Genomic DNA, 19573 nt, shown 5'->3' on the forward strand with positions numbered 1-19573 from the left:
ATATATATATATATATATAAAAGCAACATCCAGTATAGTTGAGCCAAAGCCTGTGATCACAATGCATTAGAAACACAGGATATTCAAGTGCTTTCTTCTTCACTGATCCAGAAGTCTGGAAGTGAAATCACTCGCTTGGCAAGAGAATAGTTATACGGAAATAGTCAGCCAAGAGGAAATGGACGTTATTCAAGCTCTTGCCATCTCAAGCGCCAGTCCTAAATTCAGTGATTTTCAAATCCCTTCTGTTGAAGGGAAACTGGCCTTTCCTACTGCCCCTCTACCGCCTGTGTGTTTTTCTTGGCCCTCAACTCTGCAGGTATTATAGACATTCATTCTGGCACTGCTGTTGAGCGGCTTGCTAAAAGTAGCGATAGTACCAGCTTACTTACATTTTTTAACAGCGTGACAGTAGGTTCACGATTTCCACAATAACGTAGCTTTTCCAGTAACAAGCTACTTTATCCGGCAAATAATGATGTAATGTACCCAAATGCTACTACATCCCTGCTTACTGTTTGACATTAACACTTGAACATTCAGCAAACCAAATAAATCACAGTGCACAAAGGCTGTTCTCTACCACCACGCGCTGTTTGGCAGCAGTTTTCTATGCTTGTGATTGGTATAGAATTCACATGCTGTGCACGTACAGCTCTGCTACAGCGTGCGTGGCCTGGTTCACAGACTCCACACAGCAGCAACATACAGAGATATGAGCATAAATCACCAGTATTAGTTGTATGTGTGTAATAAGGTGCATGTTATAAGTTAAGGTTCTAACGTTCTGTGCAAACTTACAAGAAAAATGCACAGATGTCTGTTCCAATTTGTAAATCTGAAATGAAAACTTCATGTGATTGTGATACAACTTAAACTTTTGATGGTTATTGTAGTTGCAAACAGCTATCTGCGTCCTGCACATTAAGGCTCCTGCAACAATGCTCCAAGTATTATTATTGCAAGATCCTGTGTACAAAAAATATGTAGAGTTAATGTTTGTAATAAATTGAGCAATTTATTACTTTGTGTAATAAAGTGAATCCTTTATTACCGCACATTTTTACATAATGGATATTTAAAGTGATACTCTGGCTAAATTAAGGTGGACTGAGAATGGTTAACAAATTGAAAAAAGGGCAAAGGCACTTGGTCTTTTTTCTTAACAGTGATTGTTCCAGGATACCCTGTACGAAGCATATGCATTTCATATTTGAACAATTAAGTAGTTACAGGAGAAAATTAAATGTCATATCTGATTTTCCTGATAGAATTTGAAGAAGTTGCTTCATCGTAGTTGGGCTATTTGTCTTTGTAGCTTGTCGTGTACCTCGCTACTTTCAGCAAAAGGGTGGCTTGTCTTTAGCTTGGCTATTTTATATCGTGACTAGCTTTGCGGGGCACGATTTCAAAGTAGATTCCCACTGCATTCTTCCCATCTCTCTCCACAAACATTGCTGCACATCTTGTGTGTGCACATTTGAGATGTTTGCGTATGTTACATCTTAATCAATTTAATCTCCCTCTGTATCCAACACAGAGTGTTATATATGGCTAGTCGAAGCTTGAATAAATTGCACAACATCAGACAAGCCACACTTTCATTTCATCATGGCAGGAAATGATATAGTGCACCGCCTCAGACCTACAGCAGAAATTATTTCCTGAGCTCCGAAAATGAAACCGGATTCTTATTTTGCCTGAGGAGGGAAAGACTCACGACGATCTACTTTTACGATTTAATCAGTCTCACCTTGGCTTTCTCATTAATGTGTGTGTAAACAATAGGGCTTCCCCTGGCGGCTAAAGCAGACTCGGGTAGAATGCCTGGTAGGGGTGAGCAGCTCTGCTCTGCTCCCATGTCTCTGTAATTACTGAGCTGTTTCAGGAACATCTGTCTCTTCGCACTTGCATTAACTAGCTGTGCCGTGTGCCCTGCAACGGGATGTGCGGCTTGTTCTGCAGGGTGTAGATTGGGGGGCTGCTAAGGAGGGGGCAACTTGCAGGCATGTGTACACTCACTGGCCACTTTATTAGGTACACCTTGCTAGTACCGGGTTGGACCCCCTTTTGCCTTCAGAACTGCCTTAATCCTTCGTGGCATAGATTCAACAAGGTACTGGAAACATTCCTCAGAGAGTTTGGTCCATATTGACATGATAGCATCACGCAGTTGCTGCAGATTTGTCGGCTGCACATCCATGATGCGAATCTCCCGGTCCACCACATCCCAAAGGTGCTCTATTGGATTGAGATCTGGTGACTGTGGAGGCTTTTGGGTACAGTGAACTCATTGTCATGTTCAAGAAACCAGTCTGAGATGATTCGAGCTTTATGACATGGCGCATTATCCTGCTGGAAGTAGCCATCAGAAGATGGGAACACTGTGGTCATAAAGGGATGGACATGGTCAGCAACAATACTCAGGTAGGCTTTGGCGTTGACACGATGCTCAATTGGTACTAAGGGGCCCAAAGTGTGCCAAGAAAATATCCCTCACACCATTACACCACCACCACCAGCCTGAACCGTTGATACAAGGCAGGATGGATCCATGCTTTCATGTTGTTGACGCCAAATTCTGACCCTACCATCCGAATGTCGCAGCAGAAATCGAGACTCAACAGGCCAGGCAACGTTTTTCCAATCTTCTATTGTCCAATTTTGGTGAGCCTGTGCAAATTGTAGCCTCAGTTTCCTGTTCTTAGCTGACAGGAGTGGCACCCGGTGTGGTCTTCTGCTGCTGTAGCCCATCTGCCTCAAGGTTCGACGTGTTGTGCGTTCAGATGCTCTTCTGCATACCTCGGTTGTAATGAGTGGTTATTTGAGTTACTGTTGCCTTTCTATCAGCTTGAACCAGTGTGGCCATTCTCCTCTGACCTCTGGCATCAACAAGGCATTTTTGCCCACAGAACTGCCGCTCACTGGATATTTTCTCTTTTTCGGACCATTCTCTGTAAACCCTGGAGATGGTTGTGCGTGAAAATCCCAGTAGATCAGCAGTTTCTGAAATACTCAGACCAGCCCATCTGGCACCAACAACCATGCCACGTTCAAAGTCACTTAAATCACCTTTCTTCCCCATTCTGATGCTCGGTTTGAACTGCAGTAGATCGTCTTGACCATGTCTACATGCCTAAATGCATTGAGTTGCTACCATGTGATTGGCTGATTAGAAATTTGCGTTAACGAGCAGTTGGACAGGTGTGCCTAATAAAGTGGCCGGTGAGTGTATGTGCAAGCTCATTTTTCTGTCTACTTGCCTACCCTTCCAGACATTTAATCACCCTTTATGCTCCCTGTCCACTTTCCATCATCTGGTGGTCAGTGTGTTCAGTTTAAACAAAGGAAGTGATGGGCAGGTAGAGTTCTTTGTCCGCTGTCCACTTTGAAACATCTTCACGCCTCAGTGGGCCATCCACTCCGAATCAGCTGCTCTCTGGTCAATAAAAAAAGTAAATGATCAATAGGTTGTTTATGTAGTCTCTTCAGACAGCTCTCGCTGCTTCTATTTGTATGTCCACCCGCTCATCCTTGCATCCATCCTTCGAACTTCCCAGGAGACTCTCTCTCTCCTGGAGTTACTGCTTGGTGTGGAGAGCCAGACCCCCGTTCAGAGCCAGGGGGAGCCAGAGGGCCTGAGGAGCCAGGTCAGCCAGAGACTGCAGAGGGAGCTCAGCAGCTTCTTTAACACCATACTCCACTGCCTGGCACACACAGCTGACAGGTAAGCTTCTGTAAAGGGACACACACACACACACACTCGCAAAGCTTGTTTTTTGAAATTCACAACAATCAGACAGCCTGTAGGCATTTAGAGGAAAAAATTTCCGGTCTCAAGTTAGTGATAATGATAGCTCTTAAGTTTTAAATGAAGTTAATTATCATAATGAAGAAAGCTGTGTATTATTCATCTGTGGTAGCAAAATAAAACGTTTTGAAACTAAGCAAAAATTGGTCTTAAGTCTGCCCACCAAATATACAGTACTGATCGCCTCATCAGCAATAGCTTCAGGCTATGGAAGTACTATTGATTTATTTTCTTTTTATTCCAACACCCTCTTCTATTGGTATGCGAGAATATTTTTTTCATTTCTGTTGAATCGATTTTTCCCCATGAAAAATAAATTTTAGCTTCATGATTGTTTCTCTGCGTGTGTATGCCAAGGATGAGTTTGCTCTGATGTCATGTTATTTGACCTGCCTGTGGGGTTACAAAATTGTTGAATATTGTCAGAGACAGAAAGGAAGATGGAAGTGTTCTTTGAACTACTGGGGAAATTTTCTTGTTTTGGCTCACCTGTGATGGTATCCCTCCCACCAAGTTAGTCGTTTATGACTGTAAAAGATAATGGGGGAAATTATGAAATAGCTCCAGGTTTGAGATCGAAATAACCACTCTCATCTCACTGTTTTGGTTTTTTTTTTTTCCTCTACCTACCATGCTTGTCTGCTTTCCTTCCTGTTTGTCCATTTGCCTCTCTCTCTCCCTCTCTCCCCCTCATCCTCTGCAGGTTGTGTTTGGTACAGGCAGGCCCCTTCAAGAGCCAGCTGGCTGTCCGCTTGCTCCAGAGCCTGCGGGTGTCCGACGCCCCGCGTTTCTATGGCCTCCCCAGCCTGGAGAGGACTCTGCTGGGCATGGTTAACCTGACAGCTCAGCCTGGCTGGAGCTTCCACTGCCCAGACCTGGAACCTATCTCCCTCTGCTCAAAGTACCTAAGCGGACTGTTGGAGGTGTGCATCTGTTTATTTGTGTTTGGTATATGCAGTGTGTGTTTCTGTATTTATGTGTGCAAGCATACAGTGCCCCCTTACTCACTCACGAGTAACTAGAATGCCTGAATACCTACAGAAATGAATGAAAGCAAAAAGCACGGTACTGTCTGTGGAATTAATTAAAATCGAGACGAATATGGCTATGGGACATGAATCACAATAGGTAAAAATCTCATTGATTAGGCACGCCACACTGTGAAGCTGCTGATGAGAATAATCAACCTTGCCAGTTCCATCTGGTCTGTTGTTCAAAAGTCCGTAACAGAAAATGCAACATAAACCAGATTTCCAGGCTGTCAAAAGCACATAGATGTCCAAACCTTTTTGGTTTTGTTGGTTTTGTTTTGCTTTTTTTTTTTTCTCAGGGATTAATACACTTGTGGAAAAGACCATCCTCCCTACACAATAGCCATCCTTGTTTGTTTTGTTTTGTTTGCTTGTTTTGTCTTGAAGACAAGAGCATGTTTCAAAGACATAAAACCAGACCAAAACTAATATCTTTAACTGGCGATCACTTGTGGCTAGATCCATCTCTCTCTTTCTTATTTGCTGCTTGTTTCTCCTCTCACCCTGGCTACTATGGGCTATGGCTCCAACATTCAGCCCAGCCTTAGCTTTTCCTCTCATCACAGTGCAGTTCTGCAACCTCGAAAAGAAAATCAAAGCAAAACAATTAGCCTCGGCTGTATTTAGCCTTCATTTACATGCAGAAACTCACACAACACGCAGCATCATTATTTCATTTCTGTTGACTCCTGTTCAGTTTTCAAATGTAATCCGCTCGAATAAGAGAGAGAAACAGAAATCAAGAGCCAGAGATGTTGTGATGACACGCTGATTGATGAAAATGGTTTTCAGACATGCCAAAAATAATTTCAAGGGTAAAGAAAAAAATCCGAGTAGGTGGGTGGATATTAATAACAAGTGAATGCAATGTAGTCTTTAATCCAGTTTCACATATTTTGGTTCCCTCACACAGGTGATCTCCTCGTTCTATGTGGAGTGGGGCGGCAACTCCATGTCCTTCATGGGTAAGGGTGTGACCAAGAACGCTGTCATCTGCTTGCTTCACCTATCCCATGAAATGATGTCTGAGAGCAAGGACGAGGTTAGTGTGAGCAGTACTTGACCACTCATGCAACTATGTGATTGTCATCATTTTGGCTAAAATCGTGAATTAGATTTATACAAGCTATCAAACCAATTAAATGTACTTGCACACAAGTAGTAAAAACTGGGTTTAAGAATCACTTAGATTAGCAAAAGGATGGACAGGCATGGGCACAAGTCCATGAATACTGAGATGGCATCCAGCGCTTTACCTGTGCCCCCGTCCATAGGGTTAGTGGTTGTGTCAGGAAGGGCATCCGATGGAAAATTTTGCCAAATCAGTATGCGGATTCACAAGACCATACCAGATTGGTCGAGGTTCCATACCAGATTGGTCAAGAGACAGGTTAACAACGGCTGTCATTGGTGCTGTGTCCTCACAGGGTGCCGATGGAAACTATAAAATCCACTGTGGTGACCCCTGGGAAACAGGGAACAAGCCGAAAGAAGAAGAAGTGACAATAGTGCAACATCTGACATTTTAGTTCATAATTGGCCCTTGGTGACCACAATCTATACTTAGTGTGGCTTGTTTTTTCCTTCTCGGATGTTATTTTCCCACAACTGCATAAAGCAGTGTGGGTTTCTGTTTTGTGAATCTTTCTTGAACAGTTGCAAGAGATTTCTTGGTTGACTGAAACACACAAACAGAGGGATGCAAGACAGAAACGGGGAACAATGCAGCTCTAAATCCAAGGTGATAAGAAGAGTTACATGAGGCTGTTTGTCTATCTGTTTTGGTTTTTTTTTTTTTCAGAGCATCATTTATCAGTGGTCTTTGGGGCATGAAGCAGGGTCTGAAGAGGCCGGTGGCTCTCAGCTTGGCTTGGCCTGGCTCATCCCTCTATGGGTGGACCGAGACCCTGAGGTAAGGACAGCATAGCAGGAATTGTAACAGATGCACAGTAACACATTCACTAAGCACAACACACTGTATACCCCTGAACCCCAATAAGCAGCCCGCAGGCCAGGTTTGGCCCATGAGAGCCAAATGTCTGGCCTGCGCCAACCCATTGGCACTAACGCACCTGTCATAACACATGAAATAAAGTGTGCAACATGTGAAATAAAGTACGTGATGCTCTTTGTTTTGACCTCACCCCACACCGTACACTTGACCTATGCTGTAGAACGTGCATAGACATAAAACTTACTCCGCACTTTCTACGTTCCTTGACTAGACAGAGCCTCTCAACAGCTACGTCACAGATAACCGATAACTGTCCTAAACCATGAACATGGCCTGTGCGAAAAAGTGCAAAGTTGACCAGGTTATCCGTCGGTTCAAATCTGACTGGATACCACATCCGGTTTCCCTCCCGCAGACATGGCCAATTGTTTCTGTAGGGATGCCCGACCAAGCCGGAGGTAACACGGGGATTTGAACCGGCGATCTCTGTGTTGGTAGGCAACGGAATAGACCGCTATGCTACCCAGACACCCGTTTGCAAGATTTTTTGATCGGAAGACCTTTTGGGAAGAGCTACTTTGTTTCCGTCCTCTGCCAGGGCGCACAACTGGGGAAGCAATCTTTAATGAATTAACACAGTTCTTTGAGAAGAATGGCTTGGATGTGGGCAAAATTGTGTCCGTTGTCACCGATGGAGCTCCGTCAATGGTGGGACAACACAAGGGCTTAGTAAGCAGGCTTGCCACTATTAACCCAGCGCTCTTAGTATTTCATTGCATTATTCACAAATCACTGTTGTGCAATTAACTGCGGGGAAGAGGCGATGGATACTGTGATGAGACTAGTAAATTTCCTTCGTGAACATTCTAGTCTGCAACATTGCCTTTTCAGAGCATTGCTGGAGGAAATGTCAGCGGAACACAAGTGTCACTCCCTCCAGGAATTAGACCAGACCATGAGTTCTCTGCCACAGATGGATTTATTTGTCTACACTGCTTTTCTTCCTTAAATCCACCGTCAAACTTTAAAGATACAAAACGCACATATGACTATGTTCTTTTCATTGGTGTTGGTCATGAAGATCTTGGCACCTACAGTTTGTTTCTTGGAGACGACTACATTTTGACTCTTAACCTTGGCTTTCTAAGGTTCACTTTGCTGTAGTGCATGGTAGGACATTATAGGATTACACACAATACTAGTTTCCATTGTTAGGAACGTCACAAAATAGCTGAAGTTTGGGAACCTCCGGTATTCCAGTTGGTATAGCGTGGCCTTTCGGTTCCATCTGGTACTCAACCAGTCAGGTAGTTTGGCAGTCAGTGTCTGATTCTCAATGCCATCATTGAGAACATTTAGACTCTCATTGTGAGCCATGGCAGATTCACAACTGTGTAGAAAATCCACAAACTTTCTTAGATCAGCACTCTCCCTTGAGCCTATTTTTGGCCAGGTATGTAATTTGTCTCTGAAGGCTTTGGCAATCACAAAAGGCTCACCATATCGTTCGTTTAGCAGATCCCATGCTGAGTAATATGAATCTTCTGAATCATTCAGAAAATGGCCTTCTAAGGTCTCTTTAGCTGCTCCTCCAACATATTTCTGAAGGAAGAAGATTTTCTCTGTCGTCGGAATATTTTTCCTCTCAATTAGTGTCTGAAAGGATGACTTCCAGTGATTAAACTTGAGTGGATCCCCACAAAAGATTGTAGGCTCTGGTATGGGTAGTCCGTTTCCTGATATAGCCTCAGCCAAAACCTTTACACGCTCTCCTGTGTCATCTTGAAGCACATTTCTTGGAGCCACATTTTTTGGCGGTTGTGTGTGCTGATACGCAGGGTTCACCTGATTACTTGCTTGTGCAATTGTAGGAAGTTCAGAGTTCTGTGGGTTAAGTTCTTGGTCTGGATAGAACTCATTTTCATCATAGACTTGAAGCCTTGCTCTGGCTGCGTTCAGCTTTCTCATCTCCTCCAAACACTCAAGCTCTCTTTTCAAATCTTCCACAGACCTTTGTCTTGCAGCATTCTCTTCTTGCTGTTCCTTTAAGAGAGCAGCCTTTTGTCTCTCCTTTTCTATCCTACGTTCAGTCTCTTCCTTTTCTGCTTGAAGACGACGAGTTAATGCAGCTGATTCTTGTTCTGCAAGTATCTGCTTATTCTCAGCTTCAAGTCTTTGCAGTTTCTCTTGTTGGCTCACTTGCTCAGCCATAATCTGCAGTACAGCTTTTGTAGATGCATACTCGGCAGCAGCCTCTTGTCTTTTGACTGACGATGTATTAGAGCGAATGGAATTAGCCTTAGAACAATTGGAGGCTGGAGGTGAAATACTAGAAGTTGAAGATGCGAACACAGAGCTGGAATCAGGCCAAACCAGCTCTTCCTTTGTTCCTTGAATTTGAGACTGAGCATTTTTTACCACAATGCTGATGATTGATGTACACTTGTCCAGCTTGCTGCGCATGTCATGAGCTGGGCTATCAATTCTTCGATAATCATCATAAACACTATTTAGTTCAGAAAATTCCTTTTGAATAGTGTTGATGTGTTCTTGTAAGATGTTACTGGGATCCTGTTTTATCATAGATTTTTTAGCCACCTTAATTAAAGCTTTCCAGCGTTCATAAATGCTGTCAAAGCGAAACAGGAGCCCTTGTGTTTTTCCTTTTTGCAATTCCGTTCCATTTTCTGTTAATGTGCGGGCTCTTTCACTTCTACCGCTTTGAACTGTACTGCTTGTTGTACAATGTTAGACTCGTCTGTCTGCTCTGGCTCTGCAGCTTGTTCTGTGGTAGCTGCTCCACACTGAGTCCTCTCACTTGTTTGTGACATTTCAAATTATTTGGAAATTATTTGTAGTCAGTTAACTTGTCTTGCATAAGCAGTGTAGTTAACAAAAACACTTTCACAAAATACTCGAGTGAATTGGTTACACTAAATTAGGTCACTTTTCAAAATACCCTTATAGGAAGGTCAATTATAAAGGCTTGAAATTATTACAATCACGTACAGCTGACGAAGGTCCTTCTGACAACACTTAAATGAACTTGCATAGAAAAGTATAAACCCATGTGTACAAACATTCCTTCAAAACATCAGCTTACTTAAATGCACACATTTCCCACGTAAATAAATAACCTTTTTCCTTTTCTTCTTTCAGTTAAATGATGAATGATCAATAGACCAAGTACCAATAAATCAATTACATCAATGCCCCCTTCAAATCTTATGAAACACTGTTAATGTTATTCGGCTTCACACAGTCTCTTGTAGTTTTTCCAATCCTTGTGTCACCCTTCAAACATAAACTTTAATGTCTGACTTTGGACGTTTTCGTGAAAAAACTGATTGACTTGTATGTCCTTAACGCTTAACAGTGCCTTATCTGTATTCCCGTCTTGACGAGCTGTTGGACACTAGCAGGTCGGGGAACGTTCAAGCAGGTCCAAGTTTGACTGTCACCCCCTCCAGGAATTAGACCAGACCATGAGTTCTCTGCCACAGATGGATTTATTTGTCTACACCGCTTTTCTTCCTTAAATCCACCGTCAAACTTTAAAGATACAAAATGCACAGAACAACAACATATTACTATCACATAGTACAGGCTGTAAAACAATAATATAAATATGCACAATGACGAACAAAAATACAAATAAACATACCTCACTGGCTGCACCGACCTCGAGGGAATGAGTCCACTTAAGTATAAATAAATAGAATCTTCGAAGAAATGAACACAGAAATAAAAACTCCCGACTTTAAATGGAGTACAAAACCTCTTACACCTGTCGACTTCATAGAGGAAAACTGTGCCACTTGGAAACATCACGTGCAACAACAAAATATGTCCCCTGTGCAACACAAACTGCAGACCCAGTTCTCGTGCAGCTCCAATACAAACAAAATCAAAATTAACGAAAATAAATCATATAAATAATGTGAGAAAACAAAATATATATCAAATACTGACATAAATAATATTTATGGCAGTTAAAACAATGATCATGTTTGCTGGCTGAGCAAAGGCCGTATATTGGAGAGGGTGTGCAACCTACGCAATGAGCTTGTGTCATTTTTATCCAGCCTGCAGAGCCAAAAAGCCTAAGAATATCAGAGGTTTTTAAGTGACAATAAATGATGGCATAGGTCTTTTTTTTTTTTGTGTGACATCATGTCTCATCTAAATCTCACAATTTCCCCCTCCACATACATATGTGAGTCATTGTTTTCTTCAATGAACTCAATCAAGAACCATGAAGAAACAGACTCTCCAATGCACATCTTGGCCAGTGCCTCAGGCGTGCCACAACAGAATACAGGTCCGACATCAGAAGGATTGCCGCATCCCGTCGCTCTCACTTCACGCGCTGGTTGGTAAATGAACATCCATTTATTTTTGTCCATTCGTACATAATTAAATGGTTGGTTTTGGACTTATTTTGTTCCAGGAGTGCTTTTTTTTTCTTTCTTTTTTTCTTGTGTGACCCTCAACTCAGGCTTTGAGAATCCCAGGCCTAAATTATTACTACTACCATCACCACTACTACTACTAATACCATACTACTACTACTAAAATGGGTCCCGCCTACCTGAACTCCCTCATTCAGGTCTACACTCAGTCCTGCTCACTATGCTCTGCTAATGAAAGGCCGTCTAGCACTTACGACACAACAGGGCCCTAAGTCACTAGCTAGATTCTTCTCTTCTGTAGTTCCCTGGTGGTGGAACAAGTTACCAAACTCCATTTGATCCGCTGAGTCCCTCTCCATCTTTAAGAAGAAGTCAAAGATCCAGCTCTTTCTCGAACACCTCCACACCTGATGGTATTAATATTTAAAAAGAAAAAAAATGCTTTTATGCACCCTATGCATTGCCTTTGTGCACTGCCTGTTGACCCTTATGTCCTATCGGACTTGAACCGAGTTTTTTGGCACTTACTTGCATTGTCACCTCCTGACTAGATCCTTGCTTGTGTTGTACTAACTCTCAGGTGTACGTTGATTTGGATAAAAGCGTCTGCTAAGTGAAACTAACATTGTACTACTACTACTAATATCATGATTGATGATGATGATCATTATTAATGATGATAATAAAAATAATAATTCTCATAATAATCGTAATAGCAGCAACAACAACATCTGCACATAAAACAACTTTTGCTGGCACAATGGGGGAAAAAAAACCTGGACATTTTAGCCCTTTGCTTGGTATGCATGACATGATTTGGTCCTTGGGGAAAACTAACTGGGGAACCCTGCACTATACTGTTCTTCATTCTGTATTCCACTCCCCTCTGCAAACTCTTCCATCCATCCATTCTCTTAACCGCTCATCCTGCTCTCGGGGTCACAGGGATGCTGGAGTCTATTCCAGCAGTCATTGGGCGGCAGGCAGGGAGACACCCTGGACAGGCCGCCAGGCCATCACAGGGCTCTGCAAACTCTTTCTGTCATGAAAATAAAGTTTCAAGACTGTTGACTTTTGGGACAAAATGAAGAGCCATAGGAGCCAAGGATGTTCACAAACGGAACAAAGAAAGAACACAAAAAGCCAGTCACCCCAAATTCTCTCTTTGTCTGCAAACGTAAGTTCCCGCAAAAGTCAAACTGCGTGGCTCCCTCGCTGATAGGATCTGTCATAGTCATAGCCATCATCAATGTAAATGCTAAGCTGGCTGCCTAAATAACCAGCCCAATGATGTCCATATTTAAAATTACATAGAAAAGTTCCCTGTGATTTTGGGGACATTTGCAATGTCAGGTTTCCATCACGTTTTAATCTGCTGATGTGCACACACCCTTCAGCTTTGATTCAATCACACACACACACACACACACACACACACACACACACACACACACACACACACACACACACACACACACACACCTCTTTACTCCCTCTTTCCAATGTTCCTGCCCTCTCACTCCCTCCTTCCTTAGTATTTTCATCTTGACTAATTTCCTCTCCTCATCTCTCCTCCCTCCTGTCCTTAACACTACCCCCCAACACCCCACCCTTCTCACAGGTAAGGTTTGCCAGCCTGGGGCTGGGTTCAGCTCTGTCCTCAGTACCTAGTGGATGCCAGGCTCTGTGTGCCAGCTGCCAGAACATCAGCGGGGGGCTATGGGGCACACTGCTCAACATCCTCCTGGATCAGCAGGAAAGCAGCATGGTCCGCAGAGAGGTAAAGTGAAACACACTCCGACCTCTCCTTCTTCTCTTTTTTCCATACTTCTTTTTCTTCTCATTATTATTATTATTATTACAAATAGTAGCACGCAACGCTACCGATTGTAGTGTTGTGTGCCAGCGACAAACGGAGACAAAGATTTCAGTTCGGCAGCAAAACAACAACTTTTATTTTCTACCGACGTCTCTCTCTCTCTCTCTCTCTCTCTCTCTCTCTCTCTCTCTCTCTCTCTCTCTCTCTCTCTCTCCATGCCCAACCTCCCCTTCGAAAACAAAAACCCCTCCAAGTCCCCATATGTGCGTGTGTTTGTATGTGTGTGTGTGTCAGCGCTACATTACCTCCCCCCCCCCCCCAAGTTTCCTCGTCCTCAAGGAGGACCGTGTAGCGCTGGGGACGTATGCGCACCCGCCTCAGGGCGTCCACTCAGCAGTTTTTGACAGAATTCTGCATGCAGGGCTTCTATTGGATGTTTGTCCCATCTAGTGTAGTCTTGCTGACTGAGTGGACCCCATACTTCACTTCCATATACTGCAATGGGCAGGATGACACTGTCAAAGATTTTGGACCAGATTTTAATTGGGACGTCTGTTTTATAGAATTTCTTTTTATTGCATCGGAAAGCTCTTCAGGCTCTCTCTTGCATACACTGCCAGACCAAAGCTTCCTGGGGCACTGACCCTCAGTCCCAGGTCATCATAATTTAACGTGTGCTCTAGGGCGGTGTTACCTAGAGTAAATAGGTGTCTACTTTCCTGACACCTGGGCTTCTTCTGGAAGATCATCATTTTTGTCTTTTTTGAATTTACTGCCAGGGCCCAGTTCTGACAGTATTTCTCTAGCAGGTCCAGATGCTGCTGTAGACCCTGTTCTGTGGGTGACAGCAGCACTGGGTCATCTGCATAGATCAATAATTTAACTTCTCTGTTGTTTAGGGTGAGGCCAGGAGCTGCAGATTGTTCCAGTAACACCGCTAACTCATTGATGTAGATATTGAACAGGGTTGGACTCAAACTGCAGCCTTATCTCACCCCTCACCCTTGAGTGAAGTATTCTGTTCTTTTGTTGCCAAGTTTTACTCTGCACTTATTTTCCAAATATAGATTTCATTATGTCAAACACTTTACCCCCTACGCTACTTTGGATGATTTTATAGTATAAGCCGTTGTGCCAGATAGGTATCTTATCGTGCCAGATAGATTCACTCTCTTCCTCCTCATGATCTCCAAAATCATCCTATAGGCCACCATCCGATGCTGCCTAGCTACATTCTCCTCTGTCACCACCTTGCAGTCTCCAATCTCTTTCAGATTGCACCTCCTTCATAAGATAATAGTCCATCTGTGTGCACTTTCCTCCACTCTTATATGTCACCCTGTGTTCCTCCCTCTTCTTGAAATACATATTCACCACAGCCGTTACCATCCTTTTTGCAAAATCCACCACTATCTGTCCTTCCACATTCCTCTATCACCTCATCACCTCTGTCACCTTCACCGACATGCCCATAGAAGTCCACTCCAATCACCACTCTCTCCTCGTTTGGTACACTCTCCACCACTTCATCGGAGTCACTCCAGAATTCTTCTTTCTCTTCCATCTCACACCGAACTTGCGGGGCATAATGTGCTGATGACATTCATCATCATGCCTTCGATTTCCAGCTTCATACTAATCACTCTGTCTGACACCGTTTTCACCTCCAATACACTCTTGACATACTCTTCCTTCAGGATTACCCCTACCCCATTTCTCTTCCTATCCACACCATGGTAGAAGAGTTTGAACCCACCTCCTATGCTCCTGGCCATAATCCCCTTCAACCTGGTCTCTTGCACACTCAGTATTTCTACCTTCCTTCTCTCCATCATATCAGCCAATTTTCTCCCTTTACCAGTCATAGTGCCAACATTAAAAGTGCGGACTCTCATCTCCACACTCCTATCCTTCCTCCTCACCTGCGACCACTGGACATGCCTTTCCCCTCTGCTTCGCCCAACAGTAGCATAGTTTCCACCGTCACCCTGCTAGCCAACAGTATCGGTGGCAGCCATTGGGAACCCGGACCTCAACTGATCTGGTGTGGAAATCTGATTTATGATCCACATTTGATTTGGCAAAGGTTTTTCACCGGATGCCCTTCCTGATGCAACCCTCCCCATTTATATAGGCTTGAGACCGGCACTAAGAATGCACCGCCTTGTGCATCCCTAGTGGCTGGGTTAAGAGAACCACATTTTCTGAGTTGTCAAAAAGAAAGGAGGTTGGTTTTTGACTGCCCGCATGCCTTAAGTTAAGAATCTCTTACAATACCGTTATTACGTCCTTAATTGGCTTATATGACGATATGTCAAGCTTACGACTGTTAATTAGTCCGATAAGGTTGCGTTGTTTTGATTTAGCGAACGTTAGCCATCACAATTTGGATGTAGCGTGTTATTTCCATGGAGTCTAACATTAGCTAGCGTACTTAATCCAAATTCCACTTGTATAACGTTACTGATGGGACTAATCGTTTAACGTTACAATTTTTCCAATGACTACAACATAACTTGTGCTCCTCAGCAAAAGTGCCAACTTAACGTTAACATCAGCCTCTGACAGTTTCATTTTCTTTATGCTAAGATAATATTAGCAAGGCTAATACTGTCATAACCACGGCATAATTAAACAGTTTGCGTTTGGATTTGTTTTGGAATATGAGACTAATTCATGAGACAACAGTCTAGACATTTAGCTAAAATGGATCTACATGACTTATGATATAGTTAATCAGAATGCTCAGGAGCACAAGAGGGCTACAGCCAAGGATGAAAAAAGGGCCAGGCTCAAGCACGCTGCAAAAGCAGGCACTTGAGACTCTAGTACAGGCCAAAAAGAAGAAATAAGCACCGTCTCTCTCTCTCTCTCTCTCTCTCTCTCTCTCTCTCTCTCTCTCTCTCTCTCTCTCTCTTTCTCTCTTTCTCTGTGTCCAGGCCAAAAAGACGAAGTGACAGTCTCTCTATTTCTCCCTCTCTCTCTCTTTCTCTGTGTCCAGGCCAAAAAGAAGTAATGACTTTCTCTCTCTCTCTCTCTCTCTCTCTCTCTCTCTCTCTCTCTCTCTCTCTCTCTCTCTCTCTCTCTCTCTCTCTCTCTCTCAATTCAGTTCAATTCAATATGTGCTTTATTGGTATGACATAAGTTTTTGTACATATTGCCAAAGCATGTAAAACAGCACAACATAACAATGATTGTAATAACAGCAACAACAACAATGATTATGATATCAAACAATAGCAATAGGTGCCGTCACCCACTCTCTCTCTCTCTCTCTCTCTCTCTCTCTCTCTCTCTCTCTCTCTCTCTCTCTCTCTCTCTCTCTCTGTCTAACAAAATACAACATAAGCTGTGTTTTACATTTGATTTGTCAATTGTTGTGCATATTGTGTTTTTGTTTTGTTTGATGAACTTTGTTTAGTGGATGCAATTTACTTTAATACAATTTTGAACCTGGCTCTGCACTCTCTTGACTGTTTATTTATTTAAGTGCCTTGAACTGATGTCCCCCATCCATTACTTTTGTAGCATTAAGATTAAATTAATTTTAGGGTGTTTCCCCCTATAACCTCATGCTAAAATCGAATGTAAATCCATATTTTAAAGCTGATATTAAAAAACATTCTTCCCAGGGGGGCTACTGCTGGGGGGAGGGCAGAGGGTGGACCCCCCTAGAGGGTTTGCATCTTTGTCACCTTGTTCAACCCTGATGAGTTTGCTTCCCTGATCTAAAAACTTTGGAATGTTCAGCTGCTATTGGATTGGAAGGGCATCAGTCAGCATTTGTATTATCTTTTATGGTTTTTGAAATAATTTACTTTTTTTTTCTTGTAGGAAAGAATAGTGAAAAGTTTGGCTATCTCTAGACAATCATCTTCTCTAGCCCCCTCCATAGACTTGCAGATATGTATATGAAACAATAACATGAGAATTCAGACCATACATTTTTCCCAGTCAACCATGTGGTGGTACAATAGTTAAATATCCAAATTTTCAAATTTTAAAAGGTCATATCTCCCACCCTGTAAGTCCAAATTTGGTTCACATATTCAGGACCACCAAAGTCCGCCTCAAAAAAATTCTTCCATTTTGATTTGTATTCTGATGATTAGCACCAAACTGGATCAGAACTATGTGTGGACCAAGCTCTTTAAAACTCAATTTACGGATTATCTTTATCTAGATATTCGTCAAGAAAGATGAAAGATCCTCTTTCAAGGATGAGGATGTGCACATCCTTGATAGTGAGGAACCAACAATTATGTTACTAAATTAATCCATCCATCCATTATATGAACCGCTTATCCTGCTCTCAGGGTTGCAGGGATGCTGGAGCCTATCCCAGCAGCCATTGGGCAGCACGCAGGGAGACACCCTGGACAGGCCGCCAGACCATCACAGGGCTGACATACACACACACCCACACACATTCATATCTAGGGACAATTTAGTATGACCGATTCACCTGACCTGCCTGTCTTTGGACTGTGGAGGGAAACTGGAGCCCCCGGAGGAAACCCACGCAGACACAGGGAGAACATACAAACTCCACACAGAGCATGACCCCCAAGGTTGGACTACCCCAGGGCTCGAACCCAGGACCTTTTTGCTGTGAGGCGACTGTGCTAACCACTGCGCCACCTTGTTATTAAATTAATATAATATTAATATATTATTAATTCCTCTGTGTGGAGTTTGCATGTTCTTCCCATGTCTGCGTGGGTTTCCTCCAGGTGCTCCAGTTTCCTACCACAGTCCAAAGACATGTAGGTCAGGTGAATCAGACTTACTAAATTGTCCCTAGGTGTGAATGTGTCGGCCCTGTGACAGACTGGCGGCCTGTCCAGGCTGTTTCCCCACCTTCCACCCAGTGAATGCTGGGATCGGCTACAGCACCCCGCGACCCTGATGAGGATAAACGGCTTGGAAAATGGATGGATGGAAGATGAAAGAATGTCTGGCCCAATAGGAAAATGGTTATAACTCCTTGACTGACTGATTGATTATTATGAAACTTGGCACAGTTGTTTAGAATGCAAAAGCAGTACAACCAACCCAATGGAGATGCCATTATTATTATTATTGTTTTATCTCATAGTTGGATTGACCAAATGTCATGAAATTGTTACACATGCTATGTGGCCAAGTATTCAAAATACTGTAACTGGTTGAAATTACTTAATAGGACACAGTGGGCGTGGCCTATGGTACTTAAATTTCTAACTCGGCTTGTTATTGGACTAACGTTACCTAACTTCCTTAACTTGCCAAACACCCAATTTAGTACATTCCTACTAAGTTTTGGACCAGTCGATCAAAATAAGGCTTTACAGTTGCTTGCAGCTAGCCCACACAGTTTCTATAGAAGCTGTATTTTTTAGATATTGTTATTTTCAATATTGTTTTGATTGTTATCAATATTACTGTTTTGTAGGTCTAGAATATGTGAAACAGACAGAAGAGGCAAAGTAATTCTTCTACCATGGCCCTGATTGTACTTTTTTTTTGTTAAAGAAAAGTCTGCTTATTTGCATAGGTCATGTATTTATAAATGAGACAGGAAGGCAAATTACATTGGCCTACTAATTTAATGAGGTAGCAAGGCACTCAGATACAGTTGGAAAAGGTTTCCAGACTTTCATGTATTACCAGCCAAGTGCAGGCAGATGGCAGTGTTGCTGATGGCCAGGCTTCTTTCTTTTTGGATGTTTGTGTTTGTGTGTCCAGGCAGCATTTATCCTGCAAAACCTCCTGGTGATGCCCATGCCTGCCAATGCGGAGGAGGCCAAGGACTCCCCTTGGCAGGTCAGTGGCCCTGCCAGCCAGTTTAAAGCCTTTAATAGACTGGATTAGAATAGTCTCTCTCTCTCTGTCTTTCTCTCTTTCTCTCTCTCATTGTGCAATATTCTTCTCTTAGAAAGCCTTTGAGTTATACTCTATACCCTATCTTTTCCCTCACTTCTCTTCTCCCACATCTACTCTTACTGCTGTCAGAACTCTGGAAGTCCTATAGTAATAATTTAATCCTCCTGACCTACTCCCTCCCTCCTGCCCCAGAACCCATGTGTCCATGATGAAGTATCTGGAGTGTCTCTGGTAGGTCTGCCAGCCCTCCAGGCTCTGCTCTACCACTGCCATTACTTCCAGCACGTGGCTTTCTCCGCCTCCGTTTGCTACCGTGGCAGGCACACCTTCCACATGCAGCCCTTTGCTCATGCCACCACCAACAACGCTAGTTCACAGGAGGGCACCTTGGAGGGTAGGCCTCCCTTATATGTATCATAAAATAAATGTTTCACTCTTTGCCTATGTTCATTTGCCATCTCCAGTCTGAAAAATACATAGACAAGTTTGTTTATAATAAGGAATTTAATGATGAGACTTTCCTTCCTCTGTCTCATGGATACTAGGTGCATTAAATCATGTCTAAACATTTGTCTAGATTCAGAGAACTCTCTGACGTTTTGGCAGAGCGTTCCCCCTGTACCCATTATCAACCCTGGCAGAGCTTCTAGTTCCCTTTCCACCTCTAGCACCTTGGTAAGC

At 43.0% G+C, this 19573-nt stretch overlaps 1 protein-coding gene across 1 annotated transcript in view; it reads left to right on the forward strand.

Moving 5' to 3' along the window:
* The window catches only part of rttn (rotatin), a 61517-nt gene that overhangs the window by 25918 nt on the left and 16026 nt on the right, over positions 1-19573 (forward strand). The window contains exons 27-34 of the mRNA XM_056299097.1: positions 3561-3727; positions 4515-4734; positions 5756-5884; positions 6644-6754; positions 12830-12988; positions 18755-18832; positions 19085-19286; positions 19470-19567. Of these exons, the coding sequence (XP_056155072.1) occupies positions 3561-3727; positions 4515-4734; positions 5756-5884; positions 6644-6754; positions 12830-12988; positions 18755-18832; positions 19085-19286; positions 19470-19567 (1164 nt within the window). The remainder of the gene's footprint in view (positions 1-3560; positions 3728-4514; positions 4735-5755; positions 5885-6643; positions 6755-12829; positions 12989-18754; positions 18833-19084; positions 19287-19469; positions 19568-19573) is intronic.

This window comes from Lampris incognitus, chromosome 19 (genome assembly GCF_029633865.1).
Source record: "Lampris incognitus isolate fLamInc1 chromosome 19, fLamInc1.hap2, whole genome shotgun sequence".
Taxonomy (NCBI): domain Eukaryota; kingdom Metazoa; phylum Chordata; class Actinopteri; order Lampriformes; family Lampridae; genus Lampris; species Lampris incognitus.